We start from the raw sequence: 16,044 nt of genomic DNA, 5'->3' as shown, positions 1-16,044 counted from the left end.
GATATTAAACCATTCCTGGAGTATAGCTGTGTGTGGATATTAACCCATTCCTGGAGTATAGCTGTGTGTGCAGATTAAACCATTCCTGGAGTATAGCTGTGTGTGCAGATTAACCCATTCCTGGAGTATAGCTGTGTGTGGATATTAAACCATTCCTGGAGTATAGCTGTGTGTGCAGATTAAACCATTCCTGGAGTATAGCTGTGTGTGGATATTAACCCATTCCTGGAGTATAGCTGTGTGTGGATATTAACCCATTCCTGGAGTATAGCTGTGTGTGGATATTAAACCATTCCTGGAGTATAGCTGTGTGTGGATATTAAACCATTCCTGGAGTATAGCTGTGTGTGGATATTAACCCATTCCTGGAGTATAGCTGTGTGTGGATATTAAACCATTCCTGGAGTATAGCTGTGTGTGGATATTAACCCATTCCTGGAGTATAGCTGTGTGTGGATATTAAACCATTCCTGGAGTATAGCTGTGTGTGCAGATTAACCCATTCCTGGAGTATAGCTGTGTGTGCAGATTAACCCATTCCTGGAGTATAGCTGTGTGTGCAGATTAACCCATTCCTGGAGTATAGCTGTGTGTGGATATTAAACCATTCCTGGAGTATAGCTGTGTGTGCAGATTAACCCATTCCTGGAGTGTAGCTGTGTGTGCAGATTAACCCATTCCTGGAGTGTAGCTGTGTGTGGATATTAAACCATTCCTGGAGTATAGCTGTGTGTGCAGATTAACCCATTCCTGGAGTGTAGCTGTGTGTGGATATTAACCCATTCCTGGAGTATAGCTGTGTGTGCAGATTAACCCATTCCTGGAGTGTAGCTGTGTGTGCAGATTAACCCATTCCTGGAGTATAGCTGTGTGTGGATATTAAACCATTCCTGGAGTATAGCTGTGTGTTGATATTAAACCATTCCTGGAGTATAGCTGTGTGTGGATATTAAACCATTCCTGGAGTATAGCTGTGTGTGCAGATTAACCCATTCCTGGAGTATAGCTGTGTGTGGATATTAAACCATTCCTGGAGTATAGCTGTGTGTGCAGATTAACCCATTCCTGGAGTATAGCTGTGTGTGCAGATTAACCCATTCCTGGAGTGTAGCTGTGTGTGCAGATTAACCCATTCCTGGAGTATAGCTGTGTGTGCAGATTAACCCATTCCTGGAGTATAGCTGTGTGTGCAGATTAACCCATTCCTGGAGTTGTAGCTGTGTGTGCAGATTAACCCATTCCTGGAGTGTAGCTGTGTGTGGATATTAAACCATTCCTGGAGTATAGCTGTGTGTTGATATTAAACTATTCCTGGAGTATAGCTGTGTGTGGATATTAAACCATTCCTGGAGTATAGCTGTGTGTGCAGATTAACCCATTCCTGGAGTATAGCTGTGTGTGGATATTAAACCATTCCTGGAGTATAGCTGTGTGTGCAGATTAACCCATTCCTGGAGTATAGCTGTGTGTGCATATTAAACCATTCCTGGAGTATAGCTGTGTGTGCATATTAAACCATTCCTGGAGTATAGCTGTGTGTGGATATTAACCCATTCCTGGAGTATAGCTGTGTGTGGATATTAACCCATTCCTGGAGTATAGCTGTGTGTGCATATTAAACCATTCCTGGAGTATAGCTGTGTGTGCAGATTAACCCATTCCTGGAGTATAGCTGTGTGTGGATATTAAACCATTCTTGGAGTATAGCTGTGTGTGCATATTAAACCATTCCTGGAGTATAGCTGTGTGTGGATATTAAACCATTCCTGGAGTATAGCTGTGTGTGCAGATTAACCCATTCCTGGAGTATAGCTGTGTGTGGATATTAAACCATTCCTGGAGTGTAGCTGTGTGTGCAGAGTAACCCATTCCTAGAGTGTAGCTGTGTGTGCAGATTAACCCATTCCTGGAGTGTAGCTGTGTGTGCAGATTAACCCATTCCTGGAGTATAGCTGTGTGTGCATATTAAACCATTCCTGGAGTATAGCTGTGTGCTGATATTAAACCATTCTTGGAGTATAGCTGTGTGTTGATATTAAACCATTCCTGGAGTATAGCTGTGTGTGGATATTAAACCATTCCTGGAGTATAGCTGTGTGTGCAGATTAACCCATTCCTGGAGTATAGCTGTGTGTGGATATTAAACCATTCCTGGAGTGTAGCTGTGTGTGCAGATTAAACCCATTCCTGGAGTGTAGCTGTGTGTGCAGATTAACCCATTCCTGGAGTGTAGCTGTGTGTGCAGATTAACCCATTCCTGGAGTATAGCTGTGTGTGGATATTAAACCATTCCTGGAGTATAGCTGTGTGTTGATATTAAACCATTCTTGGAGTATAGCTGTGTGTTGATATTAAACCATTCCTGGAGTATAGCTGTGTGTGGATATTAAACCATTCCTGGAGTATAGCTGTGTGTGCAGATTAACCCATTCCTGGAGTATAGCTGTGTGTGGATATTAAACAATTCCTGGAGTATAGCTGTGTGTGGATATTAAACAATTCCTGGAGTATAGCTGTGTGTGCAGATTAACCCATTCCTGGAGTATAGCTGTGTGTGGATATTAACCCATTCCTGGAGTGTAGCTGTGTGTGCATATTAAACCATTCCTGGAGTGTAGCTGTGTGTGGATATTAAACCATTCCTGGAGTGTAGCTGTGTGTGGATATTAACCCATTCCTGGAGTATAGCTGTGTGTGCAGATTAACCCATTCCTGGAGTGTAGCTGTGTGTGCAGATTAACCCATTCCTGGAGTGTAGCTGTGTGTGGATATTAAACCATTCCTGGAGTATAGCTGTGTGTTGATATTAAACCATTCCTGGAGTATAGCTGTGTGTGGATATTAAACCATTCCTGGAGTATAGCTGTGTGTGCAGATTAACCCATTCCTGGAGTATAGCTGTGTGTGGATATTAAACCATTCCTGGAGTATAGCTGTGTGTGCAGATTAACCCATTCCTGGAGTATAGCTGTGTGTGCAGATTAACCCATTCCTGGAGTGTAGCTGTGTGTGCAGATTAACCCATTCCTGGAGTATAGCTGTGTGTGCAGATTAACCCATTCCTGGAGTATAGCTGTGTGTGCAGATTAACCCATTCCTGGAGTGTAGCTGTGTGTGCAGATTAACCCATTCCTGGAGTGTAGCTGTGTGTGGATATTAAACCATTCCTGGAGTATAGCTGTGTGTTGATATTAAACTATTCCTGGAGTATAGCTGTGTGTGGATATTAAACCATTCCTGGAGTATAGCTGTGTGTGCAGATTAACCCATTCCTGGAGTATAGCTGTGTGTGGATATTAAACCATTCCTGGAGTATAGCTGTGTGTGCAGATTAACCCATTCCTGGAGTATAGCTGTGTGTGCATATTAAACCATTCCTGGAGTATAGCTGTGTGTGCATATTAAACCATTCCTGGAGTATAGCTGTGTGTGGATATTAACCCATTCCTGGAGTATAGCTGTGTGTGGATATTAACCCATTCCTGGAGTATAGCTGTGTGTGCATATTAAACCATTCCTGGAGTATAGCTGTGTGTGCAGATTAACCCATTCCTGGAGTATAGCTGTGTGTGGATATTAAACCATTCTTGGAGTATAGCTGTGTGTGCATATTAAACCATTCCTGGAGTATAGCTGTGTGTGGATATTAAACCATTCCTGGAGTATAGCTGTGTGTGCAGATTAACCCATTCCTGGAGTATAGCTGTGTGTGGATATTAAACCATTCCTGGAGTGTAGCTGTGTGTGCAGATTAACCCATTCCTGGAGTGTAGCTGTGTGTGCAGATTAACCCATTCCTGGAGTGTAGCTGTGTGTGCAGATTAACCCATTCCTGGAGTATAGCTGTGTGTGCATATTAAACCATTCCTGGAGTATAGCTGTGTGCTGATATTAAACCATTCTTGGAGTATAGCTGTGTGTTGATATTAAACCATTCCTGGAGTATAGCTGTGTGTGGATATTAAACCATTCCTGGAGTATAGCTGTGTGTGCAGATTAACCCATTCCTGGAGTATAGCTGTGTGTGGATATTAAACCATTCCTGGAGTGTAGCTGTGTGTGCAGATTAACCCATTCCTGGAGTGTAGCTGTGTGTGCAGATTAACCCATTCCTGGAGTGTAGCTGTGTGTGCAGATTAACCCATTCCTGGAGTATAGCTGTGTGTGGATATTAAACCATTCCTGGAGTATAGCTGTGTGTTGATATTAAACCATTCTTGGAGTATAGCTGTGTGTTGATATTAAACCATTCCTGGAGTATAGCTGTGTGTGGATATTAAACCATTCCTGGAGTATAGCTGTGTGTGCAGATTAACCCATTCCTGGAGTATAGCTGTGTGTGGATATTAAACAATTCCTGGAGTATAGCTGTGTGTGGATATTAAACAATTCCTGGAGTATAGCTGTGTGTGCAGATTAACCCATTCCTGGAGTATAGCTGTGTGTGGATATTAACCCATTCCTGGAGTGTAGCTGTGTGTGCATATTAAACCATTCCTGGAGTGTAGCTGTGTGTGGATATTAAACCATTCCTGGAGTGTAGCTGTGTGTGGATATTAACCCATTCCTGGAGTATAGCTGTGTGTGCATATTAAACCATTCCTGGAGTATAGCTGGGTGTGCAGATTAACCCATTCCTGGAGTATAGCTGTGTGTGGATATTAAACCATTCTTGGAGTATAGCTGTGTGTGCATATTAACCCATTCCTGGAGTATAGCTGTGTGTGGATATTAAACCATTCTTGGAGTATAGCTGTGTGTGCATATTAACCCATTCCTGGAGTTTAGCTGTGTGTGGATATTAAACCATTCTTGGAGTATAGCTGTGTGTGCATATTAAACCATTCCTGGAGTATAGCTGTGTGTGGATATTAAACCATTCCTGGAGTATAGCTGTGTGTGCATATTAAACCATTCTTGGAGTATAGCTGTGTGTGCATATTAAACCATTCCTGGAGTATAGCTGTGTGTGCATATTAACCCATTCCTGGAGTGTAGCTGTGTGTGCAGATTAACCCATTCCTGGAGTGTAGCTGTGTGTGCAGATTAACCCATTCCTGGAGTATAGCTGTGTGTGGATATTAAACCATTCTTGGAGTATAGCTGTGTGTGCATATTAACCCATTCCTGGAGTATAGCTGTGTGTGGATATTAAACCATTCTTGGAGTATAGCTGTGTGTGCATATTAACCCATTCCTGGAGTTTAGCTGTGTGTGGATATTAAACCATTCTTGGAGTATAGCTGTGTGTGCATATTAACCCATTCCTGGAGTATAGCTGTGTGTGGATATTAAACCATTCTTGGAGTATAGCTGTGTGTGCATATTAACCCATTCCTGGAGTTTAGCTGTGTGTGGATATTAAACCATTCTTGGAGTATAGCTGTGTGTGCATATTAAACCATTCCTGGAGTATAGCTGTGTGTGGATATTAAACCATTCCTGGAGTATAGCTGTGTGTGCATATTAAACCATTCTTGGAGTATAGCTGTGTGTGCATATTAAACCATTCCTGGAGTATAGCTGTGTGTGCATATTAACCCATTCCTGGAGTGTAGCTGTGTGTGCAGATTAACCCATTCCTGGAGTGTAGCTGTGTGTGCAGATTAACCCATTCCTGGAGTATAGCTGTGTGTGGATATTAAACCATTCTTGGAGTATAGCTGTGTGTGCATATTAACCCATTCCTGGAGTATAGCTGTGTGTGGATATTAAACCATTCTTGGAGTATAGCTGTGTGTGCATATTAACCCATTCCTGGAGTTTAGCTGTGTGTGGATATTAAACCATTCTTGGAGTATAGCTGTGTGTGCATATTAAACCATTCCTGGAGTATAGCTGTGTGTGGATATTAAACCATTCCTGGAGTATAGCTGTGTGTGCATATTAAACCATTCTTGGAGTATAGCTGTGTGTGCATATTAAACCATTCCTGGAGTATAGCTGTGTGTGCATATTAACCCATTCCTGGAGTATAGCTGTGTGTGCAGGTTTTTCCCTGTGTTTGTTCCAGCCCAGCGCTAGCCTTGCATGTCTAATTAGAATCCCCATGAAAAACATGACCGGTAGACTTTGAAAAGGTGTCACTGCTATGGTGGAAGAGAAGACGGCACACACTCTGTGTGTGTGTGTACCTGGGTGGTGTGTGTGTGTGTGTGTGTGTACCTGGGTGGTGTATGTGTGTATCTGGGTGGTGTATGTGTGTGTACCTGGGTGGTGTGTGTGTGTACCTGGGTGGTGTGTGTGTGTACCTGGGTGGTGTGTGTGTATGTGTGTGTACCCGGGTGGTGTGTGTGTGTACCTGGGTGGTGTATGTGTGTACCCGGGTGGTGTGTGTGTGTACCTGAGTGGTGTGTGTGTATGTGTGTGTACCCGGGTGGTGTGTGTGTGTGTGTACCTGGGTGGTGTGTGTGTGTGTACCTGGGTGGTGTATGTGTGTATCTGGGTGGTGTATGTGTGTGTACCTGGGTGGTGTGTGTGTGTACCTGGGTGGTGTGTGTGTGTGTGTGTGTACCCGGGTGGTGTGTGTGTGTACCTGGGTGGTGTGTGTGTGTACCCGGGTGGTGTGTGTGTGTACCTGGGTGGTGTGTGTATGTGTGTACCTAGGTTGTGTGTGTGTGTGTGTGTGTGTACCTGGGTGGTGTGTGTGTGTACCCGGGTGGTGTGTGTATGTGTGTACCTAGGTTGTGTGTGTGTGTGTGTGTGTGTACCCGGGTGGTGTGTGTGTGTACCTGGGTGGTGTGTGTGTGTGTGTGTGTACCCGGGTGGTGTGTGTGTGTACCTGGGTGGTGTATGTGTGTACCCGGGTGGTGTGTGTGTGTACCTGGGTGGTGTGTGTGTGTACCCGGGTGGTGTGTGTATGTGTGTACCTGGGTGGTGTCTGTGTGTGTACCTGGGTGGTGTCTGTGTGTGTGTACCTGGGTGGTGTGTGTGTGTACCTGGGTGGTGTGTGTGTGTGTGTGTGTGTACCTGGGTGGTGTATGTGTGTACCTGGGTGGTGTGTGTGTGTACCTGGGTGGTGTGTGTGTGTGTGTGTGTGTGTGTGTGTGTACCTGGGTGGTGTGTGTGTGTACCTGGGTGGTGTCTGTGTGTGTGTACCTGGGTGGTGTGTGTGTCTGTGTACCTGGGTGGTGTGTGTGTGTGTGTACCTGGGTGGTGTGTGTGTTTACCTGGGTGGTGTGTGTGTGTGTGTGTGTGTGTGTACCTGGTTGGTGTGTGTGTGTACCTGGGTGGTGTGTGTGTACCTGGGTGGTGTGTGTGTGTGTGTACCTGGGTGGTGTGTGTGTGTGTGTACCTGGGTGGTGTGTGTGTGTGTGTGTGTACCTGGGTGGTGTGTGTGTGTGTACCTGGGTGGTGTGTGTGTGTACCTGGGTGGTGTGTGTGTGTGTGTGTACCTGGGTGGTGTGTGTGTGTGTGTACCTGGGTGGTGTGGGTGTACCTGGGTGGTGTGTGTGTGTGTGTACCTGGGTGGTGTGTGTGTGTGTGTGTGTACCTGGGTGGTGTGTGTGTGTACCTGGGTGGTGTGTGTGTGTACCTGGGTGGTGTGTGTGTGTGTGTACCTGGGTGGTGTGTGTGTGTGTGTACCTGGGTGGTGTGTTCCCCGCAGGGCGTTGTTGTCCTTGTTCAGGCGGTACATGATGGTCTTCCAGCTGCTGTTGATGCCATCAAACTGGGCGGACTCTCTGGGCAGCTGCTTGCGGATGTCCTCCCCGAGGAAGATGTTCTACAGGAGAGGTGGATGAAAGAGAGCAGGGGAAACCACAAACATAAGAAAGCAGATAGAAGAGAGAGAGCAAGACAAAGTAAAAATGAGAGAGAAACAAAGGATGAAATTAAGGAGAAAGGATAGAAAACAGACAAGCTGAATGTGCCCCTTAACCTCCTCCATGTGTATTTACACCCGGCGGAACACAAGAGACGTGGCTAAAACACTCCAGACTGCTAGGCTGTTTGGACAGTCGCTCAGCTCATAGTGAGCAAACATGTTTATGTTGAACTCAATGTGTTTTAGGTTTCAGGTCACAGGATTTAGGTGTGAGAGGACCCGCTGGACGCGAGCTGATGCGAAAGGTTGTCCGCGTACACAGGAATTACACAAATGAAATGAAGTCTGCGCTTTTCATGTGTTAAAGCTCCTGACCCTAAAGAACCCCCCGAAATCTGTGTCCGGACGCATGACTGTGGGGGGAACACGTGAGGATAGAAGAGCAAGACTGAAATGAACCGAGACACAGTGTGTGTGTTTCTGTGTGTCACCTCCAGGTACATCCACTGCCTCTGCACGGTGAGGAGCATCTCTATGACCTCCAGGACCAGGGACAGGGAGCGTTCCCAGTGGTCCACCTCCTTCTCAAAGGCCCTGACGAACCTGGACGCCTTCATGGTGGACAGAGACACCTGGTTGTCCTCCAGGGCCTGGAACACCTCCTCCGTACTCCTGCGGGTTCAGAGAGTTACTATTACAGCCAAGAGCCCCCCCCCCCCCCCCCCCCCCAAGGAAACACTATTACAGCCCCCAAGGAAACAGTTGGATGAAACAGTTGGATGTTTTAGACAAGCATCTTAATTTGGATGTCTTGTTCACTTGGCCATCCTGTACCTTGCAAAACACCTCACGTCTGAAAGATAAAGATGGCCATTGTCAGAGAACATGATTAATGCACTCACTTCTATACGTGATACAATTTGTGAATTATATCCATACAGTCATATTGTACAGGATGTCCCAACATATACAGTCACTGGCTGTACATATTATAATAAGAATGTACGAAAATATCTATACAAAATGCTTTATCGAGCATATTTACAAAGGAATGTGCATAAATAGGTATGATATGGGGCCAATATACAGAATATTTAAGTACTCAACCCTGATTGTGTTACAACATGAAATCTAATGGATTTAATCAGAGTTTTTGCCACCGATCAACACAAAAGTCCAGAATGTCAGCATTTAAATGTTTTAAATATAAATGTTTTAAACTATTAATACAATTTGTTCAAAATAAATTAAAGATACAAACCAGAAAATAAATAATCATTCACACCTTTGCTTTCAATCACCTGAATGAGCTTTCAGATATACGTTCCCTGTACCCCTCTAAACCTGCAATACTATGACAAAGAGCCCAGTGACTGGTGAGTGGATGTAAGGGACTGAAGAGGTACCATGGGGGGGGTTCAGAAAATAAAGGCGTGCCTGGTAACCATGGCAGCAGCCTCGCGCAGCACTGCAGCCGTCGCCATGCCAACGGCGGCGACAGCCTTCTGCAGGGATCAGACGCGACGGGTGACAACTGACGCTCACACACTCACACACTCACACACACACGGAAACACTCAGACAGGCAAGCACAAACATGGACACGGACACAGATCATGGCTTCCGCAGGTGTGTGGACACTGAGTCAATGTTACTTTAATTTCGTCAGACGTGGTGCTCTCCAAACCCCCTCCCGTTCTGTGCTGCCCCTTCCCTATGTCTGGCTAATGACACTCTGCCTGGCTCTGGGCTGACAAACCCAGTAATACACACACACACACAGACACACACACACGGCTGCTGACCACATATTAATAACCAGTCTTCCAATGTCAATTTGAACTCTCAAGGTCTATAGTGCTGAGAGAGACTGGGGACATGCATAGGAGAGGAGTGAGAGGAGAAGAGGGAGAGGAAAAAGAGGAGTAAGGGGGAGAGATGGGGGAAGGAAAGAGAGCAGGGTGGAAGAGGAGGGTGGGTGGGGGAACATCTGGGTGACTGGGTGGTGTGGGCTCGGACAGAAACACTAGTCTACCTGTTGTTTCATCACATCATAAGGAAGGCACAGAATTAAAGGACCCACTATGGCTGGAATGGAGAAAAAAGGAATGAGGGAGAGTAAGAAAAAGAGAAATGAGAAGGACAAAGAGGAAACGGGGAGAAGGAGAAAGAGGAAACGGGGAGAAGGAGAAAGAGGAAACGGGGAGAAGGAGAAAGAGGAAACGGGGAGAAGGAGAAAGAGGGGGGAAAAGAGGAAGAGATAAAAAGGGAGATGAGTGTGTGAGGTACGGGGAACCTAAGTGTGAAAACCTCTCGCTCCATCAGCTAGCCACATGCTCAGATATACAAAGCACATTGAAAACACACAGACCTTTCCACACTAGCTCTCACCACACTCCATAACGTGCACACGGCCCTTTCCCACACACTGAAAGATTCATCTAGACACATTACAATATTCCCCCCATACAAACACACTGACTCTTCACATACATTCATACGACAAGTACTGACTTCAGAAATACACACACGAGCACACACACAAAATGCTGAGCTGACACACACACACACACACGTCTCCGTAGACCCCTCAAGCAACATAAAAAGCTGACCACAAATTCACTGACCCACAACACTCACCACAATCCGCACATACGCATGCTTCACTTGCTCCATCCATCGGCCACACACACACACACACACATGCACACGCACACACCCGTAATGCACGCTGATCGATCTGGTCTTATTCAGCCGGCAGGAGGAGGAAAGCTCAGAAACCTGTCTCAAAGCAAGTGGCCCCATGCCTGCGTGGCTGAGGGAAGCCTAGGGGACACATGTGTGAGGAGACAGCCAGTACTGACACACTGGAGCTCTGGGCTTATTGTATTAGGACCGCTTTTAATGGAGCTGGACATTTGACTGGAATATCTGTTGGGAATGAGTGTGTGGGCTGTCTTTTGTCAACGAGTGTGTGTGTGTGGTGTGCTATGCCTGAGGGCATGTTTGTAGAGCCCGGTGTGTATCCGGTTAGAGGACAGGTGAGAAACTAGCAGAGGGAGCTGACAAACATCTCCCGCGTCAACGTCTGCATCCCAATGTCACTTCTCTGAACCCCAACACACACAGGCAAGAGATACAGACACAGTCAAATTCACAAGGGCTCACACACGCACACGCACACACATTCAACTTCCACTATGTTTGCCAAAAATGCCAGGCTGCCCGCAGTTGGAAATGAAAGAAAAATGTTGCAGATAATTGGGACCATATGTGGGAACAACAGTGTTTATGAGACGGACTTGTTTGTGTTTAATGTCTCCATGTATTGAATCTAACTGTACCGGTCTGCTGTATGCGGCCCATGTGTATTGTGTATTTACAGTATGGGAAGAACTGTGTGTGTGTGTGTTTACTGAGTGTGTGTGTGGGGATGAACAGCCCTAGGCCTCTTTCCATTCCTTGCCTTACTTCCTCCCCACTGCATTTGAACTATGAAGAGTTTATCAGGAAGCAACGGCCGCCAACTCGTATGTTTACTGTAGGGAGGGCAGCGACAGACTGACTGTGGCACAGCCTTAGCGTAGCCTCCTAGTCCCCCCTCCACGATAGGCTGGCTGTGCCTTAGCGTTAGTCCTAGCCTAGCGTAACCCTTTTAGCGGCAGCAGTAGTGTAGCCAAGCCAGTGGTTTAGCATAGCATAAGGCACATTGTGTTAGCCTCATAGCATTTTACCGCAACACATCGTCAATGCGCCACGGCGTTAGCATTAGCCTAGCCTCACTGGCCAATCAGTGTGGCTGGCTAGGGATGCTAATTGAATTGGGCTGGAGGTCTAACTCTAATCGTCAGCAGATGGCCAGGGCATTCCTGCATCTCCAGCACTCAGCCAGGATCTGCCCAGGGTAATGAAATCCATGAGAGCAGCCCTCCCAGTGACACACACAGTTATGCACACACACACACACACTTTTTTCAAAACGCCAATCCACACGCTCATGAATGCGTGCACACACACACACACACACATACACAAAGTCACTTTCTATCTCCCTCAAAAACCTGTTTCTATGAGCAGAAGAGGTGGGCACTAGGTGGCAGTCTTGGGCTGGGTTGAGTCAGCCTGGGAAGCACGTTGCACTAAAGACAAAATAAAGACACAAATCAATGGCCATAATTTGGAGAGAGCTTCGACCTGGTTTGAGTTATCATTTTCCCAGGTCTTGTGCGGCATTGGAGAGTAAACAGTGGGAGCACTACATCACACAGGAGGGAGGTTGGAGAGGGTGTGTGTGCGCGTGCTCACAGGGATAACTACACTTGTGGGGACCGAAAACCCTGCAAAGACACGAAGACACGGTCATTTTGACCCTCTGGGGACATTTGGCTCCTCCCATAAGAAAAAGGCGATTTTAGGTTTAGGTTTGAAGTAAACTAAGAATTCGGGCTAGGGTTAAAATCAGCGTTGGCTGTTGGAGGTTAGGTTCAGGCTTAGATATAAATTGAGGGATTTTGGAGTAACAGTTCTGTCAAGAGGATGGTGGTGTGAGAGGGAGAGAGACAAGAGAGGGGGGGGGGGGCGGGGGGAAGAGGTGAAAACAGGCTTGTAATGTAATAACAGCAGTGCACAGAGAGGGAACATCGCTCCTCGGTCTAAGTACCATCATCTAGAAGCCATCTTGTGCATCCGCACACAACAGACATGACGGGTGCGTGTTCATGTGGGCGTAGCGTGTTGTCTTACCAGAGGGGAACCCAGTGTGTGGGTCATTGTCTTGGGGGCTAAGCAGCGAGGTGCAGCCTCCCGCTTCAGCTGAGTGTGATGGGGTTCGGATTACGGTGGGCCTGGGAAACGAACACAGTGTGGACGCCCTGCCTGCGTGCATGCGTGCGTGCCAGCATACCTGTGCGCGTGTTTGTCAGCTTGTGTGCGTGCGCATAATACCGCATAAGTATGCAATTGCCTCAGTATGTGTGTGTGTGTGTGTGTGTCTGCGTGAGTGTATTCATGCCGTGCGGTCTGGGGGCAGGGGAGATGGATGGGTGGGTCTGTGGGTGGTAATTACAGGTGATTTGTGCTCCTCCGTGCACAGCGTGTCCTGCCTTTCTGTTATTACAGGCAGAGCAGAACACACACACACACACACACACACACACCCTCCGCTTCCTCTCTCTACGGGGCCATAGAACACATCGGCCCCCCTATAAATACTGTCAGCCTGCCGCTTTGGCCCAGAGTGTGCGTGCGTGCGCGCGCGCGCGCGTGTGTGTTTTCTGACTGTAACAGAGGCAGGACATGGCCACATTCTGTGCTAGTGTGTACGAGTGTGTCTGGCCGTCTTACTCATATTAGCCATAGAATCATCATCAATCATGTCTCCCTCTGCCCAGACATCGCCAGCAGTTATTGAGAGGCACAATCATTTGGAATTGATTTAGTCCCCCCACATTGGATCCCATACATCAACTGGCTCAGAATACAAAATGTTCAGTATTTGGGGAAGGGGTGTATGGGTAAATCCTGGAAAATTATTCTTAAGAGTGATCCAAGCTTCCCCGGGAGATTAAAGAATCCAATCACAACCCTCCTCCACGTCTCCTTTATTCCTTCTCCTCTCCTCCCCTGTTCGTCCTCCTCTCCTCCTCCTTCTCATCTCCTCCATTCCTCCCCCTCGTCTCATCCTCTCCTGTGGCTACGGTATGGTTGTGATGAGGAGGCATTCAAATGGACCAGTCTGTGTTCATGCGTCCGTGTCTCTGTGTGTGTCTGTGTGTTTGGGTGCATTAGAGGAGAGGAGGTGAGAGGTCCTGACTGAATATCTCCTCCTACACTAAATCCTGGTGGTGACTACAAGGCAACCGATTTGAGAAAGAGAGAAACGGATTGTCCTGTGTTCCAGACCGCAGGGCGTTACCGGGAGCATGAAAATACAAAGATATTTGCATATGATGGACAGAGAATGAAAGACAGAGAGAGAGAGAACAAGCTCTTTAAAAGCCCAGTGCAGCCAAAGATGTAACTCTATTACATTTGGGATGATATTTCCACACCCTAAGTAGAAGTAACAATAGGAAATGGAAAATTATGTTAATGCCCATTTTTGTGTAGGAGTTGTTTGAAAATAAATGAATAATGGAATATCTGCCTGTTTGGGAGGAATGGTACTTTTGCTGCACAATGTCACAAGGCTGTTTTGAGTATAATAGACCAAAGACTGTTTAGCTTGCTAATGGGGTGGGCTCTTGACCATCCATATCAGCCAATCAGGTGTACTAACCACCCAAATCTTCAAACCGCCTTAACACCCACACAATTCTAGCTGATCATTTCATGGGCCATAGGAGGATCAGGGAAATGAATTACGTGCAAAAAAAAAAAAACTAAATGTTGCCGTTATTGTAAAAAAGAACTCATGCACAGAGATTTAGAAGACAAAGATCAGATTTTAAAATCCAATTAAAAAGACTGCATGGGACTGGAAGCTCGCTTCTTTTTCTGTCTCTCTCTGCATCATCCACCTCTGCCTACTCACCTGTCTATCTGGATCACTCTGTTCCCTGTCTGTTTGTCTATCATCCTCCCCTCCTCACCCTAACACCACCGTGCCTCCTCTGTCTCCTCCTCCCCCCCTCCGTCCGTACCCCCCCCCACCCCGCATGTGTCACCCGGCGGTGAGAGACGTCATCCCTGACAGCCCTGGGTAAAAGACAGAGACAGATACAGTAATGTAGATATAGGAACAGAGACAGATACAGTAATGTAGATATAGGAACAGAGACAGATACAGTAATGTAGATATAGGAACAGAGACAGATACAGTAATGTAGATATAGGAACAGAGACAGATACAGTAATGTAGATATAGGAACAGAGACAGATACAGTAATGTAGATATAGGAACAGAGACAGATACAGTAATGTAGATATAGGAACAGAGACAGATGCAAAGAGAGACAGACAGAGACAGAAAGAGAGATAGACGTACCAGAACCCAGAACATCATCTGCTCACCGTCCACGACTTTTTGACACACACAGATGCACGCTGGGCTAATGAATACACAGTGACATCTTCTCAACACACACAAACCCCTGGTTGACACCAGCACCACCAGACAACATCCAAGGTGTCTCCATCCAGTACCTCCATTCACCAGAGGGTGTGATGCCTCCGACTGCTGATTAAAGACCTCCAGCTCCGGGAACAGCGCCAAAGAAACACTTCAACCCTAATAATGGAACAAGCATCTCCGTCCCATTGTTTTTTTGGCCTGTTGTCTAGACTAGTTACGCAACAATGTGTTCAGTTTCAAACGTACTGGCTCGCCCGGCAAATCTCACCAGCTATTTATAGCACCAATAAAGCTTGATAATTGATAAGCCTTTCGGGATGAGATTATATTATAGATACACAGGTCTTGAGGTTTTTCGCTTATAACAACCCTCAAAGCTCTGCATCTCATTTGACGTATAATCCTGTCTCTCCCCCTCGTCCTAATACTTCCTCTCCGTTCTCTCTCCCCCTCCGTCCGTCCCTCTCTCTTTCGCACTCTGTTCCTTGTGCCTTGAGGCTAGTAAATGTGACTTAATACCACACTGCAACAGAAACTAATACAATAACAATGCTAGAAGAATGAATACACACAGACAGACACACACACACAGACAGACACACACAGACAGACACACACACACAGACAGACACACACACACACAGACACACACACACACACACAGACAGACACACACAGACACAGACACACAGACAGACACACACACACACACACCCACACAGACAGACACACACAGACACACAGACAGACACACACAGACAGACACACAGACACACACACACAGACACACACAGACACACAGACACACAGACACACACAGACACACACATACAGACAGACACACACAGACACACACACACACACAGACAGACACTGGCAGGTCCCTATGGTGCTGTATTGTATGACGCTGGAACACTACGTTGCCTTGTTTATTTCCGTTGTGGTGCTTCTTTCTGCATGTTTTAGTTTGAGTCATTTCCATATTAGGCTACTGTATAATATGGATGCTGTTCATAAGTGTGTCTGATGGAGGAAAACAACTCCACAACTCATCCCCAATCACCCAATTACCCTCCTCACAGACTAGGAATGCATGGAAATGATGGTTCAATTAGGCCAAGGGTAAAAATGATCTAATTCCTGAATTAGGTAAAGTCAATTAGGACAACTTTCCAATTAGGAAAGATTGTGTGACTTGAGGGCAGGG

The 16,044-nt window shown here is 46.4% G+C and overlaps 1 protein-coding gene across 1 annotated transcript in view; it reads right to left on the bottom strand.

Moving 5' to 3' along the window:
* dnah2 (dynein, axonemal, heavy chain 2) overlaps positions 1-16,044 on the bottom strand; it is a 170,146-nt gene that overhangs the window by 62,365 nt on the left and 91,737 nt on the right. The window contains 2 exon segments of the mRNA XM_034290623.1: positions 7,585-7,723; positions 8,257-8,437. Of these exon segments, the coding sequence (XP_034146514.1) occupies positions 7,585-7,723; positions 8,257-8,437 (320 nt within the window).

The sequence above is a fragment of the Esox lucius genome, chromosome 24 (assembly GCF_011004845.1).
Source record: "Esox lucius isolate fEsoLuc1 chromosome 24, fEsoLuc1.pri, whole genome shotgun sequence".
Classification (NCBI taxonomy): domain Eukaryota; kingdom Metazoa; phylum Chordata; class Actinopteri; order Esociformes; family Esocidae; genus Esox; species Esox lucius.
The sequence above is the reverse complement of the archived record's forward strand: the minus strand, read 5'-3'. Positions and strand labels throughout refer to the sequence as shown.